At 36.9% G+C, this 20,175-nt stretch overlaps 1 protein-coding gene across 5 annotated transcripts in view; it reads left to right on the forward strand.

Annotated features, from left to right (window-relative positions):
• SEMA5A (semaphorin 5A) overlaps positions 1-20,175 on the forward strand; it is a 314,550-nt gene that overhangs the window by 209,152 nt on the left and 85,223 nt on the right. For all 5 annotated transcript variants that reach the window (XM_030969771.1, XM_030969785.1, XM_030969762.1 and 2 more), the window contains one exon: positions 8,880-9,087. In XM_030969771.1, coding sequence (XP_030825631.1) covers positions 8,880-9,087 — 208 coding nt within the window. The remainder of the gene's footprint in view (positions 1-8,879; positions 9,088-20,175) is intronic.

The following is a 20,175-nucleotide window of genomic DNA, read 5'->3' on the forward strand; positions in this document are numbered from 1 at the left end:
TTTCTAGAGAGGGAATTTGTTCTGCAATCATTATTGGACGGCATATGTTATTAATTTGTATGTTCTTTCTCTCCTCCCAGACAAATGACTTCGAAGGAAGGTCTTTATTTTTTTAATAACCAGTACCTAGATCAACACTTTTTTATTCAAAAGGTTCTTAAAGTCAATAGTTCAAATTTCTGTTAGAAAGGATAGCCCATAAATATTCCCTTCATAAAATAAATCTATATTAAATTTTGACATATAACCATGAGAAAGTCCTCTAGTTGAAGAGATATGACTGAATCTCTCTTGGAATAGCCACTGGGGCATTAAGAAGTTGCTAATAATTTTAGGAGGTATGCAAATAGGTTTTGGTTAAAATTGCTCCTTTCAGATTCTTAGTTGTGGATAAATGACTTAAATTCTCTCCCCTGCATGGATGTCTGGGGATGTGTAATAGACCATCAGACCTCCTGTGTTGACAAGCATTATCAAAAATGTATCTCATTTCAGTGTTGATTTAAAATATTTTCCAATACTATAAGGAAGAACATCAATATTTACTTGAAATACAATAAGAAAGAGGGAATACAAAGGAATCAGAGCCAAAGATAAAGAACATAAATCTAAAATATTATGTGTGCTTGATTTTTGTAGAGTATCATTCAAAACTGCTGTCGTTGCATCCAAGAATTGAAAAACAAAACTGCACCAGATTGCAGAAATACTTGGGGTCTTACCCAAATAAGAATAATTTAATATAGAGTTTTTCTGTGTTTTTCTTCTACTGCTTCCAAAGCTCTCTTCTGAGAAAGAGTCAAACCTTTCCCATTTCCTAAGTTAAGCAGCTATTTGGTGTTTGAAACAATTAATACACTAAACACTGTGTGGTATAGCTGTTTGTATATAATTTAAAATTAGCTTTTAATAAATATATTAAATTATGCACATACCTTTTTAACACTTCTTTTTTCTCCTTTCTAGTTGCCAAGACACTGGACAACTGAATGTCCCATTTTAAGATTGCTATTTATTGCATATAGCTTGACACAGAGCAGGAAATTTTATTTCATTTGTAGTTGCTTTTTCTTAAATTTAAGGTCTTAGCTTCCCTGCTAATTTTTGTTAACTTCTCTGTCTAATAAATTGCCAACAGAGCAGCAATGACCATGGACTTTCCTAAAAGCTTTTAAGCTGTAAAATTCAATGCTGTTATATGGCCAAAGATCCTTAGATTTTTGTTGTTCTCTAGCAATAGCAGTACTACGTACACAACCTCTGAAATGCAAAGCCCTTTGATATTGAGCATGGGGAAAGAATGAGTTTAAATTCTGGAATGATAAAAAAATGACACACCCTGTTTTTCTTCCTGTAACACACCTGGAACAGAGATGTTTTTATGCCTGTATTTTACTTCACATGGGGGCAAAAACTCCAACACCAAAAATATTCATGATTTTGTACTAAGGTCTCACATGAACAAAGTGCAAGATTTTTCAAGTCCCAGAATGTGGCATTTTTAATTTTTTTTTTAAATTGCACCAGTAATTTAATTTAGTGAAATTTAATTAGATGTCAATGAGCAATGATTTATGAGTTTTCCACGTCACTTGCATACTTTTTTTCCTTCAAGTATCCTGTAATGGAATAAGAAAAACTAAAATACCTGAATAATGGAAAGCTTAATCTTTTCTATTTCCTGCAAGTGATGGCACAGAGGGTAACCAAGATTTTGTGTAGCCATTTTGGTGTTTAAAAATAAATCTCAGTATCAATCAGGCAGAACAATTTGCAACATTTCTCAGGGAAATGCAACAAAATGATTTTTTTCTATTTACAGCTACAGTATGTCATAGAAGGTTTTGTTATACAGTTACATAATTGTTTTTTTGATCTGATAAATACCCTTTATATCTTAATTTCTCTTAATATCCACCATTGCCTTGTTGTCATCACAATGATAATGGCCTGTAATAGTATGAAAATCACAGTGGTTTATTGTTTAAATGATTCATAAACTTATCCCATTTCATTCTCTGTTAAGCCCACAAAACAGAACATTCAGATTTTTAACCTCCATTTTTGTCTGATAGTCATAGAAAAATCACATCTATATATTTTATTACACCATCAAAATATATTAAAAGTAGAAAAAAAGAATAAATTAACTATCACACTAATCAGGTGGTTCAAACAGGTTTTAGATGGAGAGACAAACATAAAACAACTCTGAAAAGAAAGAGAAATTAGAAAAAAATAATTAAAATCTGCATCTTGATGAAGCATCACAATTACATAATCATTTTGAAATTCACTCTTTTCCCTAAAGAATTAATGAACATACATATAAAAATATATTTAAAAACTTAAATTAAAGTTGTAAGTTAAGGTCATAATTTTAAAATCAAACTATATTATTTTCGCTTTCTGAATCACTGTAGAAGTACAATGCTTACCTATAGTATATATTTCATTTTTAAAGAAGAGTAAATGTTCTATCCATCACTTATCCTTTAGACTGGAGCATGATTAAAAAATGTATTCTTGTATTTCAAGTATAAGTTTGTATCCCAGAAACCTGAAGGTAAAAAAAAAAAGAAGTTACAGAGCATGGTTGTATTATCTTGTCTTCTAAACACACCCTTGCTTTAAACCTAATTGTACCCCACCCCCATGTGTAAAAACAGATAATAGCCAAGGCTTTAATTATCCATGTTCTACTGATGATTTAACTAATTTTAAAGTTATTTTTAGAAAGGATGGAGAAGAGTAGGATTTAAACCCCATCGCATTCTGTGTACCATATGTATATTTTTTGATGTTACACAGATTGCTAAATCATAAGTCCTGGGCTTCCCCTTTTTAGGCTGAACCAGCTGCTGCTTTTGCTGTTCCTGCATCTTTTTTTCTGTGTCGAGTGCGCTAAAGCCCTTATGCAACCTAATACTTTCTGTTCATTGGAATGATTTTCTGCTGTTAGCCAAATGCACATTCTACTTCACAGCAGGGCTTTTTCCAGTTCCTCTGGTGGAGGAAAGAATATATTGATGATACGTTTTTTCATGGTGGCTGAATGGTTATAAATCACCTTGCACATTCTTTGATTTTTTTGCTATTGTACATTCGATTAATCAGTTTTATATTTGGTATTTCAATTTATTATTCTGAAAGACCTCTGCCTTGAAGATTACTCTAATGCCCTATTTTTTTGTTGTTGTTTAAATGGTGTTTAATACAAATATTATATGATTATTATAACCAGTGTTTATATGTACATATGGATATTAATTACAAGATGTTTAGCATTAACAGATTTTTTTTCCTTTAATTTAAACAGTCTTTATACTGTCTTAATGCTTTTATTGTTCAATGGGAAAAATTATTTGTATACAACTAATACTATGCAAAACCAGTGTGTAATGGATAAAATTAACGTACTTACTGAATATAATTTTCCAAAGTCTATTTCAAATTAGACTTCTTGAAAATATAAATAATTCATTCATATTTTTTTCAGCTACACTTTAAAATGTATTCTCTCAAATCTCCATCTATTAAACTCCCTAGTCATTGTGCTGCCAGATTGTTAAGTTTATCAATGAGTCTGTTTTCACGTGTTATGACATAGAGAGTAGAGCATTTCTTGCACAGGTGTTATCTTATTCAAGTCTAGCTGCAAGCATCTCCTGAAGTTGCAAATGATGCTTTAGCATCTGTGTGTTCTGTTGACTTTCCATCACACTGACCCCATCCTTTCCATCTGATTAAGATGTGTTATTATTCTGAGGAATGTTTTGTGGGAATTTTGAAAAACAATCCCATAGTTACATTGACAGTTTATAATTTACAGTAGGTTTTGCTGTTTCTTGAGGTTTTTCTTGATATATGTAAGGAGATTTTTGGATTTGTAAAGGCACCCTTTTGTGCTCAAAAAGTACAGGAATGTTTGTTCCGTCCTAAGTATAGGCATACAGCTGTCCTGAAGAGATATTTTTGACTATTAAAAGTTTATTTTGCTTTCAACTCATTTAGTTTAGAAGACAGCAGTGATTTTAGCTACATTAATGAAATACGATACTGTAGGCTTCTCTTCTGAAAACCATTGGTTTGGATTCTGTCTCTGGTTCAGTTGGATTCTGGTGCTGGTTCAGTTGCTTTCTGGAGACTGACCCACTGTCCAAGTTATTATGGCAAGAGTTAAGATTGGAAGTCCTTCCCTCTCAAAAAGGAATAAGTAGAGATTTTTTCTCGTCTTTTGAAGAAGTGAAATGCACTGACTTCTATACTGCCTTGTGATGATTTGTTTGCTCGAAGAAAGCAGCAATATTTTGTAAACATAAGAGCTCATGTAAATATTTATTCTTCTCTATAGCAAGAATTCACTAAAGCTTCCTTGAGTGGTTTTATTTCTGTTAGGAAACTCAGGGAATTACAAGTTTATTAGTTTGTTGCATCTGCTGTTTGCTTTGTATGTTCATTTTCTGTTTCGTTTTGCCGGTACCACCAAAGATGTTGTAATGATTCCAACTGCACTCTTGCAGTGTTTTCCATTTCTGGCTATGATTTACACCTCTTACATCTTAAAATTATTTTTTGCTTTTAGAAATCATCCTTTCATTTTGTCCAATTATAATTTTGTTATTTACAGACTTTGTTGCCTCCAAGCATGTTCTCTAAAACACTGTCTCAGGTTCTCCATGCAGTTCTTCATCGTACCCTACACATTACATAGCAATATTTCAACAAGAATTTTTCTCTTCATTCCCAGTGATTAGATTTCTAATGTTCAGTTGCTGGTTTTGCAATCTCTTTAAAACTACTGCAGTGCAAAGCACATTATTTACTCATTCTGGCCAATGTCATTATCCTTTACTACTCCTCTATATAGTTGGCCATCCTTAAAAAAAGGCTGTTGGATATCTGGATCTATCCCAGTATGTCTTGCTTACAGTCAGGATGCAAAGATGCCATTCATTTGAATTCTTAAATAGCTGTTAGGCTCTGGCTTGACATTTGTGATGAAACTGCAGCTTTCCCTGTGTCTGGGGCCATAAAGTTGCATCCATTAAGTTGCTCTGTGGTTGGTTACTAGCCTTCTCAGCTGTTTCTTGGCCGAAGGGGACGCTTAGTTTGATTATAAAACTAAATATTCACTTGAAAGGTTATGACAGGTCTGAAAAACTCTGTCCTAGAGCCATGTTCCAGACTTATTTTTTCCCTACTTTTTTTTACACCCTATTTGGCTTAGCAACTGTGGTGTGAAAATGGCCAGACAGACAACACTTCTGAAGATGGAACTTCTACAAGTTCCTTAGGAAATCTGCACTCTTTGTTGGAGGCCGTGCATAATGTTGCAAACATTGTAGTAGATTTGGAAACAGTGGAGCAAAATACCTGGCTTTTAAAAGCAGTGGAATCACTGGCTATGATTTTCCACTGTAAGAAGTCTGATATAGCCATGTTGCATGCTAGTATATTTTAAGGACGTTGATAGCTACACACCCTACCTATGCACCATAGACAGGTGAACAAAACACAAATTAAATCTGTGCGTGTCTCAAAGTTGTGGAATGAAACCAGATCCTCACCCTAGTTTGACTTCCCGGGTAGTCCTTGCAAAGTCAAAGTCATACGCAGTAGGAATTTAAGGCAGAGAAAATAGGTTGCAGAAGTCAGAAGCAGGGGAGTTTATTGAGGCAGATCTCAGGTAACATTCTATTCCTTTTTGTTGAGTTTGCATATGGCCCACATTGCTCCTGAGAAGAGCAGTGTTTCTTCCTGATAATCTATGGGATCTCAGGAACTGTTTCTTTAATTGAAGCTCAGTCAGTTGTGACTTTCAACATTTCTGAGTGCTGATCCTCTTAGACAACAAACGAAAAAGGAATGGTTTGGGAGATGCTGAAAGAGAGCAAAAGGAAATATGAGGAATGAAGAATGTATGCCAAGATAAGAAGGAAGAACAAGAACAATGACAGATGTCTTTGGGAAGGCATTAGTGCTGCAGTTCTCAAAGTGAGAATATTTTATTTCTTTCTGGGGTGGTGTGCTGCTGTAACCATGATCTCCAGGTCATACACTTGAATAAAAAGAACTGTAAGTTTGCCATCTATAATCAATGAGCCACATGAAACAGAAAGTATTTGTGTTTGATCATATTCTCCTGTCCAAAGCTGTATTTCCAAATTGAATGTGTTTGTAGGCATAGGGGAGGGAGGCCTGCAGTCATGTGTTTTTTCTTCTCCTGAGGAAGGTGGCGGCAAATGATTCAGTCTGTAGATGCCAGACCCAGCACAGTGGTAGGAAGAAAGATTAGTCTGTAGAAGAATGCATGTGTACCTGATTTTTGTCTCTTGCAGGAAAACTGGGACAAGCCAAGTACAATGTGTCATGAATCATACTGAATTGATTGTCTGCCAGTTAAGCATGTGATATAGAGCTGCACTGACTGATCTATAAGGCAATAACAATTAATTTACATCTGTACAATGATCTCACTGTTCCTTCTTAGTACATTTTTCCAGCTTTTATGCTCAAAAGAAAATCATTCCTCTTTCACTCAGTAATTAACAGTGTTGTGGTTTAACCCCAGCCAGCCTTCATGTACCACAGAGCCCCTCACTCACCCATCTCCCCTCCCCTCAGCAGGAACCCAAAACACAGCCCCATACCAGCCACTGGGAGGACAATTAATTCTACCTCAGCCAAAACAGGGACATACAGGCACTGAAATTTTGGGACAAGTCTCAAACCATATTTTGACCATGGAACTTGCTACAATTATAGTCAAGATTTTGCATCCAGTAATCATCAGTGGAAACACTGCTTGTTATGTTGTTGAGCTGAGCTGGTTGTTGCTTAATTGTGGGGCAAAACTGACTGTTGGCAACAATTTAATTAGGTTTTTGAATATGTCTGTTTTAGATTGTTTGGGAAAAAAGTAATCATCAAATTAGATATTTTAATATCGAAAAGGTTAATAAAAATTAAAATTGTAGTTTACTGGAAGTTTTTTTCCTAAAAAATGATCAAGCATGTTTATATCAAAAGAAGGAGAAAATTGTAAACAGGTGCATGAAGTGATTATATTAAAACCCGAGAGGCTAGGCAGATGATTTTAACATGCATACCTGATTTGGTATGATCAAAATTTTTCTATGGACTAAGAGGAATCCATTTTATACACTGAGCTAATAATTTATGGTTTATCTAATTCATTTTGACTGTTTAATAGAATTAAATAATATTATGTAATGTTTGTTATATCTTATGCATAAACTTCCTATTAACTTCGCCTGCTATTTGGTAGACCCTCTCGTTGCGAGTACTACTCCATGTCTTAGGACTGAATACTCAGTCTTTCTCATGAAAATGAAGAGCTTTTAACAGTCATGGTTGGTTCTTCTTTTCTCTTCTCTTCTCTTCTCTTCTCTTCTCTTCTCTTCTCTTCTCTTCTCTTCTCTTCTCTTCTCTTCTCTTCTCTTCTCTTCTCTTCTCTTCTCTTCTCTTCTCTTCTCTTCTCTTCTCTTCTCTTCTCTTCTCTTCTCTTCTCTTCTCTTCTCTTCTCTTCTCTTCTCTTCTCTTCTCTTCTCTTCTCTTCTCTTCTCTTCGTCTATTTGAGGCTGCTTTTTTGTATTTTCTTACAGTTGCTTACTTGCTGTTCCTCACCACTTCCCAAGCAAGGTTTGGGAATGTCATGTTGCCCTTCCTTAGCCCAGTTACCCTGGAGGGTGCAGTGGCTGTGTAGTGGTGCCAGCCCCTGGCCTCAGGTGCTCCCAGGGCGGAGCTGGTGTCAGGGGACACAGATGTGTGGCCACCACCAGGCGTTCCCTGCCATGGATAAAAGCAGTACTTGCCAAGCCAGGGCCAGATACATCCTGAGAGCCTGTACTGGCAACTCTGAGTCAAACCTCTGGCCTTGTGCTAGGGATGGCAAACCCCATGTTTTCTGGACTGCAGAACAGGCCTTCCCAAACATTCCCCTTGCCATTATTACCAACTCGAAAGAGAAGTCTTCCCAGACTTCAGGGCTTGTCTCTCTGTGTGTTTGCAGTATTGGATCTTTAATACTTCCTAGTGCTGGCACATAAAAGATTACATAATGCTGCAGCTCCCTAAAATATTTATCAGTGTGAAAACATGATCCTTTGTGTTCAGAACAAATGTACTTTGATATTTTTAAATTATTTTAAAACTTTGCAAGAGTGAGTTATACATGTTATCATATACTCTGACACTGGTTTTCAATGCATTACTGTATTTTCTGAGAAATCACATTAGAATAGAGGTGAAGAGTGAATGCTAAAAGCTATGATTTTGCAGGGGTTAAAATCAGGATAAGTAAGAAGAAGGGGTTCAGCCTCATTCATTCTAGAGTGAAGACTCAAGACCTGCGCATATTCATATACATGTGCTTTATTAAATGAATGTGATACATATCTAAACTCCATAATTTTTAACACAAAGAGTACTAAAACAAACTGGGGAAATTATGGAATGTAATGCTTTTAAAACTGCTTTAAATATAGTAAAGTGTAGGACAATCCTGTAGACTGAAGTCAGTAACCCATTGCATGAACGTGCTTTTATCAAGCCAGACTTTGAAATCTTGTTTTCTTGTGACTACTGCTGTGAAGACTGTTCTACACTAATAACTTTTAAACTTTTTTCCTTTGTTTTCTCTTTTTAATGTATTGCATCACGTGAAAACAGACTTTAAAGTTTTCTAAGTTCTTTTAACTGTACTATAATACATAAGGAGACTTCAGTCAAAATAATCCTGCATTCTGAGGCTTTTTTAAAAGCATCCAACACAAAGATTTTTTCACTGAATGACACCAAGCAGGTAGAATTGTTAGTGTGATTTTTAGTAACTCATTTTCCTCTTGCCTTTTCAGACTATGGCACTATTAAGAAAGTACTTGCCCCAGTGAACCAGACTTCAAGCAGCTGCCTGCTTGAGGAAATTGAACTCCTGCCGAAAAGCCAGCGAGAGCCCATCAGGAGCCTTCAGATCCTGCACAGCCAGAGTGTCCTTTTTGTGGGCCTTCAGGAACATGTGATTAAGGTCCCCCTGAAGAGATGTCTCTTTTACAAAACATACAGGTATGAAGAATCAGCTAGCTTTATTTGACTGGAAAAAAAATATGTGCAGGGGGTTGGAGAAAAATGGGAAGGGTAAATGGCTGCAAGTAGGAATCCAAATTAATTGTCTCTCTCAACAATGTCTTCCTGTGTACCCTGTTTATCAAAAGTGTCTCTGACTACTTGTACTAACTTGTTAGGACTAGATGAGGCTCTTGAGGAATTGAAGTGTCATTATGTAGGTTTTAAATTGTGAAGTGAAACAGTAAGAAATATTTTATATAGAAAACAGTTATCTGGTAAAGTGTCATATAGCTGCTGGTTTAATATATTTAAAGCTTGGGACTTGAACAAATTTAGGGGGTTTTTTGGATTTTTTAAAGCTGTTTTGTAACTGAATAAACAATATGTCTGTGAATTCAGAAACAAATTGGGTTGCATGAACTGAGAATCAAGAGTACTTGGAAAAGAGGCTGCTTAAAGGCAGTGTTGGATCAGCAGACTGTAATGTAAAAATGTGAATATTCTACTAGGTAAAGGGCTATGCAGCCAACAGTTGTTCAATCAAAGAAAGAGGATAACTTACAAATAATCACTTGGTTGTAGACTGTATTATGATAGTTAAGGGACTTAAAGTTCAGCACACAACTCTTCAATAAACTATCTGAAAATACATCTGGGCTGAAAAACATGCTATTAGAGATTGTTAATTTCATCTAGTTAGTTGTACCTTCCCTTTGGTATGTGTGGTCCTGGTAATTCAGTGCCATTGTTTTGTGTCACATCAGATAGACACTCATTAACTAGTCATGATGTTTTGAGAACCATGACAGAGGCATGTGGTTGTTTTTTTAGCTTGTTTTAGCTTCACCTTGTTTAACATACAGGCTCACAGAGACATTATTTGTGCACAGAGGTATTATACCTCCCCTAAAAGGCAGCGTGACCATTCACAGGTGGAGACATTTCTGGCCGTCCCAGGGACCACACAGTTGGTCACAGCAGGGAGGTGACCATGGGACACAGGTGTAGTAAAGTTGTGGCTTGGTGACAGTGGAAGGACATTTCCAAGGGACCTGTCTCACCATGGGGATTGGTACCATGCAGGAAGTGAAAGCCTACTGGGTTGAAAACTAGACTGAAAGTAGAGGTGTGCCCTAGAGAACAGTAGGCCAGGGAAGGGAAGAATTCTACCTTTCAACAGTTTTTTATCAGCCTGTTTTTGTTTATGCTGTCTAATGTAGCATATTTTTTGGCGTTTTCTATTGAAATAGAAGAATAATTGAATCCCCATTGGAAGTCCTGCAAAGCTTACTTTAGGGAAAAGTTTTATATGGGCAAGTCTCTGCTTTAAGCATTTTTTTGGTTTAGTGGCCTACATAGGATCAAGTTTCAGTTTCCATGGAAATTTCATCTTTCCTTGGTTCAGAGAGTTGAAAAAGGATGTGTGGTGGTGAGTATTCACGACAAGCCTGCAGTTCACTTTGGACATTTCAAGGCTGGTGCCTCACTTTGTTTTTACTGAGGAGTGAATGCCCAAGGTCCCTGGTACCTCTGCTTCTCTCAGGACAATTCCCAAGGCGTGTCAATGCTGCAAAGCCCAAACATGCTTCTGCCCTTGCAGGGTAGGACTGCTGTTTCAAATCCCAGACCCTATGCATGGCTGCAGGCTATTCATTCCTCTCCCTGTTTGAGCACTGGGATCTAATGGTCTGATTTTTAAAATTTCTTTTAGAACAAAAGAAAACAAAACAAAAAGAAGTGGTACCTTTCCCATTTTACTGAGAGCAGTAGTTAAATGCCTCAAATGCTGCTCAAATGATAATTTATTCCTCTGCCCAGAGGTATATGAAGTCTCATCTTCCAGTGGAATGACTTATTTAAAAGGAGATAAACTGATTCCTTGTGGGGTTTTTCAATCATGTCTTTTGTAGTTGTATGACTTTCTCTTGTAGTAATTAAATATTCATTGCACCAAAAGACTTGCCATCCTTGCTTTTCTTCTTGGTTAAAGAGTTCACCATCAATTCTAGCTCTGTTTTGTGAAAAAGGAGAGGATTTACAGATGTGATCCAGACAAAAAAAAAAGGAATTTTCTTTTCATCTATCATTACGGACTCAGGTTATTTGAAGAATGCAGATGTAATCTTTCTCTCACCTATAATTTACTTTTGGTTTGACTAGTTTTTTCCTGGCTTATGCTGGATTTCTTTTTGCATGTGGGCAGAGTACAAGTACATTAATTGGAGCTATACATTTTTCCAGGCATTGAAACACCTAAAAAAACTTGCTCATTGCATTTCTGGGTGCTTTAATACTCACATTCTTCTATTATCTGGCTAACTATTACTTCTATGCTGTAACAATGAGTAAAGAAAATAAGGGGTAAACCTTACCTAAAGTAATGCCTGGGAGCATAGTGGTTTTTGTGGGTTTTTTTTTATTATTTTAATTTCTGTATTCACATTTATCATACCTAAGGCTGTATAACCATGCCAAAGCTACATTCTGAAATTCCATCAGTGATAACTAGAGTCACTTCCCCAGATCAAGGATGTGGACTCTTCAGTATCCACTTCACATAATTATTGAGGAATAGAGCATGCTTGTGTATGAATAACAGCCTTTAAAAAGTCAAAATGTTGAAGATGTGCTACCTCACCTGCTCCTTTTGTGTAAATGGCAGAGTGATGAGTGCCTAATCTTATCTAATCTCTTTGTTTAGGTTTCTTGCTGAGCTTTCAGACAATACAGCTTCAGTCCCTCTGTTGAGCAGACTCCTTCATGAGCTAATATCTCAATGTCAAGATAATTTTCTTGAGATTGTCCATTGTAATTGTTTTTCATTATTCCTTGCTTCATCTTCCACAGTAGCCTCTAAAACATGTGGCTGTTGCTGTTATTTGTAATTTATTATGTCTCCTTAATAATCACTCTAATATGCTTTGCACATCATAAGTCTTCCTCCAGCACTTTTCAGTGCTGGAGGAACCTGTGACCTGCTGCTGCTCTGACAGATATTCTATCTGCTTCAGCACACTCCAGTCATGACTCTACTGCTATAAACACTGTTAACAAAGGCTCTTGAAAATATATTTGGAGGTGAATGTTTTGGGGGTCTTTTCTTTGGTTGGGTTTTTTGGGGGGTTTTTTGGTTTGGTTTGGGTTGGGTTGGGTTGGGTTTTTTTGGGTTTTTTTGTGTTTTAAGTGCAGTTTGCTGCACTTTATTACTGTGACAGCAGACCTTACCATGGGTAAAACCTGTTGTCACACCCATAGTTTAGGTTGCTCAGAACTTTCCATTATGCCCTGATGTTTCCATCATTCATGACTTTCCCACGCCAGCTATTTGGATTGCCACTTTCTCTGGGGGGGGCAGATGGAGGATATCTCATGCAGACTTCTGCCAAAGCCTGAATAGTTTTGAACATCCTGTCATAATTGTGCTGGTTTTGAGAGTCAGCTAGAGAAAAGTAATTTGGGATGTGCCAGTACTTTGGAAAATCAGTTCCCAAAAAAACCCTGCCATCTTCAAGGTGCAGGAAGCAGCAGAGCAGTTACCTGAATTCAGTTCTCCTTAGGGAAAATCCCTAAGGTTTGATCAGGTTATTATCACCTGGGTATTGCAATTCCCACGTTTGTCAAACTTTTATAGAAATCCATCAATGATATTCACTGGAGCTATTTTCACAGATGGATTCTCCATCTCTACTTCTTCAGAGTTGAGTAGGCCAAGCATGAAGCACAACTGACTATTGAATATGTGCTAATTAACTATAATGTGAGATAAACAGAATAATTATCATGAGAAGATAACTTAAACTCTCTAAAATTTCAGTTTCTGTGTTTCACTTTGAAGGTTCTATGCATCCATAATAAGGAATAAGATCTGTAGTATGGGGGTAGACACTCTGTACCCTGAAACAAAGAAACAGTCAGCTTTCTTTTGTTGGCAGCTGTAGTCTTCAAAAGCAACCCCGGGTGGCAGTGATTTTTTTTCTGAGGCGAATTTGTCAAAGTTATACTTTGTACTGGCATTTTCAGTGCATTAGTTCTGAAAGGACAACAAAAGTCTGTATCAGCCCAATGTTCTTTAAAATCTCACCAAGCAAGGGTCAAGGATTGGTATTTCTGATGGAAGATAGGTTTCACACACTTGAAAGGCTTGAAAACTAATCTTCCTATGATGTTATGTCTAAGTAAATAAATAGTGCCATCTGCTAAAAGCTGTACAAATAGTGACTTCTCTGACATAAAAAAACCTGCCAACTTCTGGAAATTTTTGAGTTTTTTTTTACAATGTATACCTAAAATACTGCTGGGTCACAAGCTTGTCTTGCTAAGTAATGTTATCATAGCTATTCTACTATAACTAACATTTGCGCTTTGAACTTCTTTATTCTTATTTTCGTGTCTTTGTGAGCCTTCAGTTAAGTAATCTGTACATACAAGAAAACTCTGACAGCAAAATGCTAAAAAGAGTACTGAATTAACTAATAGAAAAAAATATATACTTTATTTCATTCCTAGAAGTCCAGTAAGATCATACTGGTTTAAGTATTTCAGCAGCTTTTGCATTCCTTTATTTTGCCCTAGCTGTAGGTTTTGCATTCTCAGAAGTACCCTCACACTCAGTAGGAACCTGTTTTCCTGGTAATAAACACTCTATAACATTAAATAGTAAAATAATTATTCCTATATACTGATACTATACAAGCTAATAACAAGTACGTGGTCTAAACCATTACTAGGTATTCATGGATCCAGAAGAACTTGCCAACAAATGGAATTGAAATTGCTATTTGGAAATAATCATTCCAATGTATTTATTTTTGGATATTCAGGTGGATTTCCTGATTTCAAAATATGCAGGCCTTATTCCAGTTTAAATATGAGAAGTCTGCTGCTGCATTATAATGTCAGAACCACATGAGGACTGATCTGAATTAGTGATTCCAGAGTAATATTCCAGAATCAGAGTCCTCATAAATTTCCCAGACTGGGATAAACCATACTCCTGTCTGCAAGTCTGGATTGCAAGCACATATTAAAAATGGCAATTCTTTTTTTGGGTATGAGATACACTGAAAAGTTACCTTCAATAGATGTCAACTTATGGACACTATTCAAGTCAGCAGAATTATGAAATAAGCACAGTTTTAAGTTTTTTGCACTCAAAAGTAGTAGAATATTAGTCCCACACTGCAGAGGGAATAGCTTGACCCTTTCTGCATCTGTGAAGATGAAAGCTTTTGCAGAAAGTGTCTATCTGTCCTGCAAAATGCATTAGAGACAAACTGTTCATTTACATTTTGCTGCCCCTGAAATTCTAGTGACAACCCTTCAAAGTGTGATCTGTGTATGTATGTATGTATGTATGTATTGTGTTGTAAGCAGATATTTTTGTCAAACAAGAATTTTACAGCCTGCTCCCAGTTTATTTCTTCAAGTAGCCTTATAAGGGAAAGAAAAATGTCTTTTGCATTTAGTTTGCAAAGATGTAAGTAAACCAGATAGACTCAACTACATATTTGCAATTCAGATTTTATTAGTAGGATATGGTTTTAAACAAAAAAAGTGACCTAAGAAAGAAAGATGTAAAACAGTCCTGTGGTTTTCATATATCATGATGCAATTAATTTTGTTGCTTTAAAATATCAAAAGATTCAGGAATTCTAAGTTCAGTCTGTTTACTATTAGTAACTGTAGGTGCTTATGGGCAAGTTCAGGAAGGGCTGGACAAGTGGACAGTGAGGTGGGTTGGGAAATGGCTGAATGCCAGCTCTCAGAGGATTGTCATCAGTGTCACAGTCTAGTTGGAGGCCTTCTGGTGGTGTCACCTAAGGGTCAATACTGGGCCCAGCATCGTTTAACTTTTCATCAGTGACTTGACTGAAGAGGCAGGTGGCTCCTCAGCAAGTTCTCTGATGGCACAAAGCTAGAGGAGAGGCCAGAAGTCTGAAGATACTCCAGAAGTCTATGCAACCCTTCAGAGGGACCTTGACAGGCTGGAGAGATGGGTGGAGAGGAACCTTCTGAAATTCAACAAAAGCAAGTGCAGGTCCTGCAGCTGGGGAAGAATCATCCCAGGCACCAGCACAGACTGCAAGTGACCTGCTGGAAAGCAGCTCTGCGGAGAAGGACCTGGGGGTTCTGTACAGACAGGTTATCCATGAGCCAGCTGTGTGTCCTGGGTGCCAGGAAGGCCAATGGTATCCTGGGGTGCAGTGGGAAGAGCACTGCCAGCAGGTAAGGGAGGTGATCCTGCCCCTGTAGTTTGGTGAGGTCACATCTGGAGTGCTGTGTGCAGTTCTGGACTCCTCAGGACAGGATAGACACGGAGCTGCTGGAGCATGTGCAGTTCAGGGCAGCAAAGATAGGTAGGATCTGAAGCATCTCTTCTGTGAGGTGAGACAGGGAGCTGGACCTGTTCAGCCTTGAGAGGAGAACACTGGGAGGAGAATTATCGATGGATATAAATATCTGAAGGGAGGGTGTTGAGAGGACGCTCTGAAAATTGTCTTTCACATTTGATCCATGTATAGTCACTTGGAAGTATCAACATTCAGTGAATGGTTTAATATAAACAACTTTTATACATAAATTTTTGATTCTGGATTTGATGGAAGGACCTTGTGGGTTTAAGGCCAGTATTTTCAGTGATTTTGCAAGATTGAATTGTATCTAAATGAATTTGGAGTATGCTACAAAAATTAAAATAAGAGGAAGCAATGGTAGTCTGCTCAGAGTGTCTGAAATGATTAAAGGATTTGATTTTCTTACCAGTTCAGGTGAGGGTTAAACAGTATTCTGAATATTTGGCATGCATCTTAGCTTGAGCTACTTGGGATTTTATAAGTTGTGTCTCTACCATTTATCTTCTTCTGGATCATTCATCTGTGTCTTTAGATGCCTGTTCTTCATTGCACACACGTGTATATGTATACAGCTGCAAAACCAGTAGCAATGAAAACACTGATAGGTACCTTTGTCTGGTATCACATTCATGTATTCATTCAGCAATGGATACAACTGTGCATCTGGAGCATGAGACAGGCTTATAGCTTCAGTTTTGTGTTTGAATTTGCAGTGATGAACCTGCCTTCTGCAAAATAAGATGGTGACCCTGGTTCAATTCCTGATATACAAAGTGTCAGGTCACATTTGGTGGTAATGGGGACTATGTAGGCATGGATATTTCAGTAGAAATGATTGAAAGGGTCAGGAGACTCAGCTCTTTGAAATGCTGTGTATAGATAAAGACAGAAAAAGGTTTCTTGAACAGTCTTAGGAGATGTACCACTTGCATTTATATGTATTGTATGAATAAAATGTTACAGCTCTCAGAGGATACCTGATTAATACTTTCATGTTCATATGGGAATATATTCTTCCCATCAAAGGAAATTTTAAAATCCCTTAAAAATTAATGGTATTATGATACAGCTTTTAAACTTAGGGGGGTTTTTTTTGTTCTTTGGAACACATATAAAATCATTTTCGTCTAAAAGTCTGTAAGATTTCTATCATATTTTGCTCTGAATTGTCTGAATTGTGTTTAATTCTGCCTTATTTTCTGACTCAAGAAATCATCTCAAATATAACTGAAGTAGGACAATTTTTCTGGCCTACTTGATGATAATTATAAAATTGTTGAAGAAATAACCTGACTTTTACTGACTTGCTTTAGAGTGAGGTTGCTTACAGTTAGTAGTCAGTCAAAACCCATTGCTAAAGTGTAGCACCACTGCCAAATGTGTGCCTTGCAGGAGACACACTCTGCTACCTATCATTTACATTTGGTAAAAAATGTGAAGTAACAACAGAGAGCAAAATTAGAATCAGTCAAGAGAAGCCAAAGGCTGTTGAATGTTTTTGCAGAGAGTGCTGACTTGATAGGGTAAGTGGCATCAAGAGTCTTCAAATGATCCAGTTTCACTTAATTCCTGAATTTCCTTCCTGGAAAAAAGTGCCAGTTTTAGCAGTGCTGGGACAAATCATGTGAAGTCTTAGAGATGTGAGCTGGTGCCTACTGGGATTAAAAGACAAAACATTCATTCTCTGCTGAAATTGAGATGTAAGGTATACTTCTAGAGACAAGATGACAAAATATATTATCCAGCTCTGCTATTTGCCGTGTGACAGTCTGAAAGGGCCCTGTCAAATGAAATACCTAATACCAACTTTAAAATTTATGTAATTTTCCAATAGTGGCACCTAAAATTACTGTAATTCAGAGAGAGATTTGGGAGGAAAAGGAGATTAAGATGTGTAGTGGTATCTGATTTTTGACATTCCTTAGTTACATAAAATTGACATAAATTTGACAGCCACATTCTATAGTTTCTTTTGTTATTTCATGTACAATTGAAGCTGTTCCTCTTACTACTGTCTCTTGGGAGAGAGATTCATTAAAAGAGACTTAAAACAGTATGAAATTTTCCTAAGGACACATAACTGCAAATTAAGTCCCTTTAAATTTTCCGTTTAAGATAGAAGTTCTGATATTTTTATACTTACAAGTTTTATTATATCTGATTTTTTATTTGTTAACTTATTATCCATTTCTCTGTTTTATCTAGGCATAGTAGATAAAAATAATTAGCTGCTATTACTCACACATTAAATCAAAGGAATCATCCCTCAAAGGAAAGAAAATGGTTTTAAAAAGCGACATAATTAGGCAGTAAGGATAAAAACTTACTCTCATATTACCTCCCTCTTTTAAATTTTAAAGAAGCTATGTCTGCTTTTCAGAGACATAGGTGATCTGAAAAAAAGAAATAAGAAAACCCTCTGAGATGTGAGGCAGGGTGGAGAACAGAAAAAAATTGTTGTGCCAATACCTGAGAACAGGGCAGCTATTTAAGTGTGGTCCTGCCACATCTCCTGAATATGTCTGACACAGTGAGCTGAAGGAGTTTGATGATACTGAATTGCAGTTTTCTAGGTTTCTTTTTTTCTCTCTGGATATAAGATTTAAAAAATCAAACTTTTTTACAATATGAAACTTAGATATGATAATGTCTGGGACAAATAATAAGCATATTAGTGAAAAAGGTCTCAGCAAAACTAGAGTTTCTCATGCCAGGAATATTTCTCTGAAAGAAATTCCTTGTTGTTTTTTTAAAAATAGTTCATATGTTTAGAGGATTAATTTCTTTGTAATGCATTGTAGTGTAAAGAAAACCATTACTGAAGAATGGTAGTGCCTCTAATTTGTGGAGGAAGTTATCCTCTTGTCATCTGCATGAGGTTAGCTGAGTACTAACTTCTTAAAATGATAATTTTCATGTGCTCAATGGATCTTTTTAACTAAATTCTGAAAAGATTCACCTCATTGTACCTTGCTGCAGTGCGGTCCAAACCTGGTCAGCTACTGAAAAAAACCCCACTGAGTGTTCACAGAGTGATCAAACATTCTTTATCATAGCAGCTCAAGAACTTTCTTTTCTTTCATGGAACTAGGATTTTCTGATACCAGAAAATTGTAAGGACAGTCAAAATATGTTTCTAGCATCTTTCTTTAAACTTCGGAGTGACTTGTAATGAAAGTTGAAAGTCTTTTTGATTTGCTCGAATCGTAGTAAAGTAAAAACAAAAGCAAAAGAGGAAATGGGGTCTAAGACCAGAGTGGGAGAAGGATCAGCTTACTCCCACTAAAGAGGGGGTATGGTTCTAAGTAAAAGTATATTTCAAAAGATTTTGAAATATTTTTGCTTTTAATAAAAAGTTTCTAAAGCATAATAACTGAGTTTATAAATATGAACACTTTGACGTTAGAAAATTGACCACTTCAGCGTTGAGGCGCAAGTTCTCATTTCAGTGTTACCATTAACATTGCCAGTTGTGCATTGTCAGCCTTGAATTTGTTTTTGTATTATTTTCTCCTCAAACACATGCTTTATCAGAGATACTCAGAAGGAGAATACTGGACATCACGTCTTGCATACTCTGGAAGACCAAGATGCTTAAAACTTTCCATAATTTGCATTAATGTTGATTCTCACTTTCTAGATAGTTAAATGGAAACGTGTAGCCTGAGTTGCAAAAATGCTAAGCGCTCACAGCTGCAGGAGCCAACAGTGGGAACTCTCTTCTGAACAGCAAATTCCCTAAACAAGAAGCTTCATCTTTGGGCTGGAATCCTGATTAGTGGTATCCATACCCATTTTGACCGTTATGCCTCTTACGTTGTGCCCCTTTTGCAAATGAGAACTATGCTCCCACATGGTATTGGTAATCCACATTGCCAAGTGGAATGTGGAAGTGAATTCTTTGAAATTTATAATAATGGTATTTTGGAAAAACACTCCAGGGAATTAGTAAGTCTGCGTTTGGTCAGGTGTTAACAGGGAAGTACACGAGGAGTGCCAGAGATAAATAGAAATATCAATAAAACACATAAATTAGTTAGAACAGAATCACAGAACACTTGAGGTTGTCAGGGGTCTCTGATGGTCAGTCATCTGGTCCAGTGCTTGCTGGGCCTCCTAGAACCAGTTGTCTGGGGACGTGTTTGGGTGGTTTTTGAATATCTCCAAGGAAGGAGATTCCAGAAGCTTGCTGGGCTATCTGTACCAATGCTCAGTCGCCCTTTCTGCAACAGTGTCTCCTGATGTTGAAGCCTCCTGTGTTTCAGTTGGTGCTCGTTGTCTCTGGTCCTGTCACTGGGTACCACTGAAGACCCTGGATCCTCTGTTTTGCATGCTCCCTTTAGGGTTTTGTACGTATTGATAAGATCCTCTCTGAGCCTTCTCTTCTCTTCTCTTCTCTTCTCTTCTCTAGGCTAAACAGCTCTCCCAGCTCTCTTAGCCTGTCCTCACTGGAGAGATGCTTCATCATCTCTGTGGCCCCTCAGTCAACAGATGTGATGGGAACAGATAATTAAAGAGAGAAGGATAATGCCCATAGATTTGAGCTAAACAAAAACGATCAGTCTAACAATTTTTACGATCTAGACAAAATGTTTGAATGAATTATTTTTATGTGTAATTTACAGGTATTCTTACAAGTGTTAAACCAATTATATTGTGCTTCACTATAATGGGAGTTTCACCTCCTTTCTTATGGATCTTTAGCTATGAAGCTGCAGACCCCTTGCCTGGA

Source organism: Camarhynchus parvulus, chromosome 2, assembly GCF_901933205.1.
Source record: "Camarhynchus parvulus chromosome 2, STF_HiC, whole genome shotgun sequence".
Classification (NCBI taxonomy): Eukaryota; Metazoa; Chordata; class Aves; order Passeriformes; family Thraupidae; genus Camarhynchus; species Camarhynchus parvulus.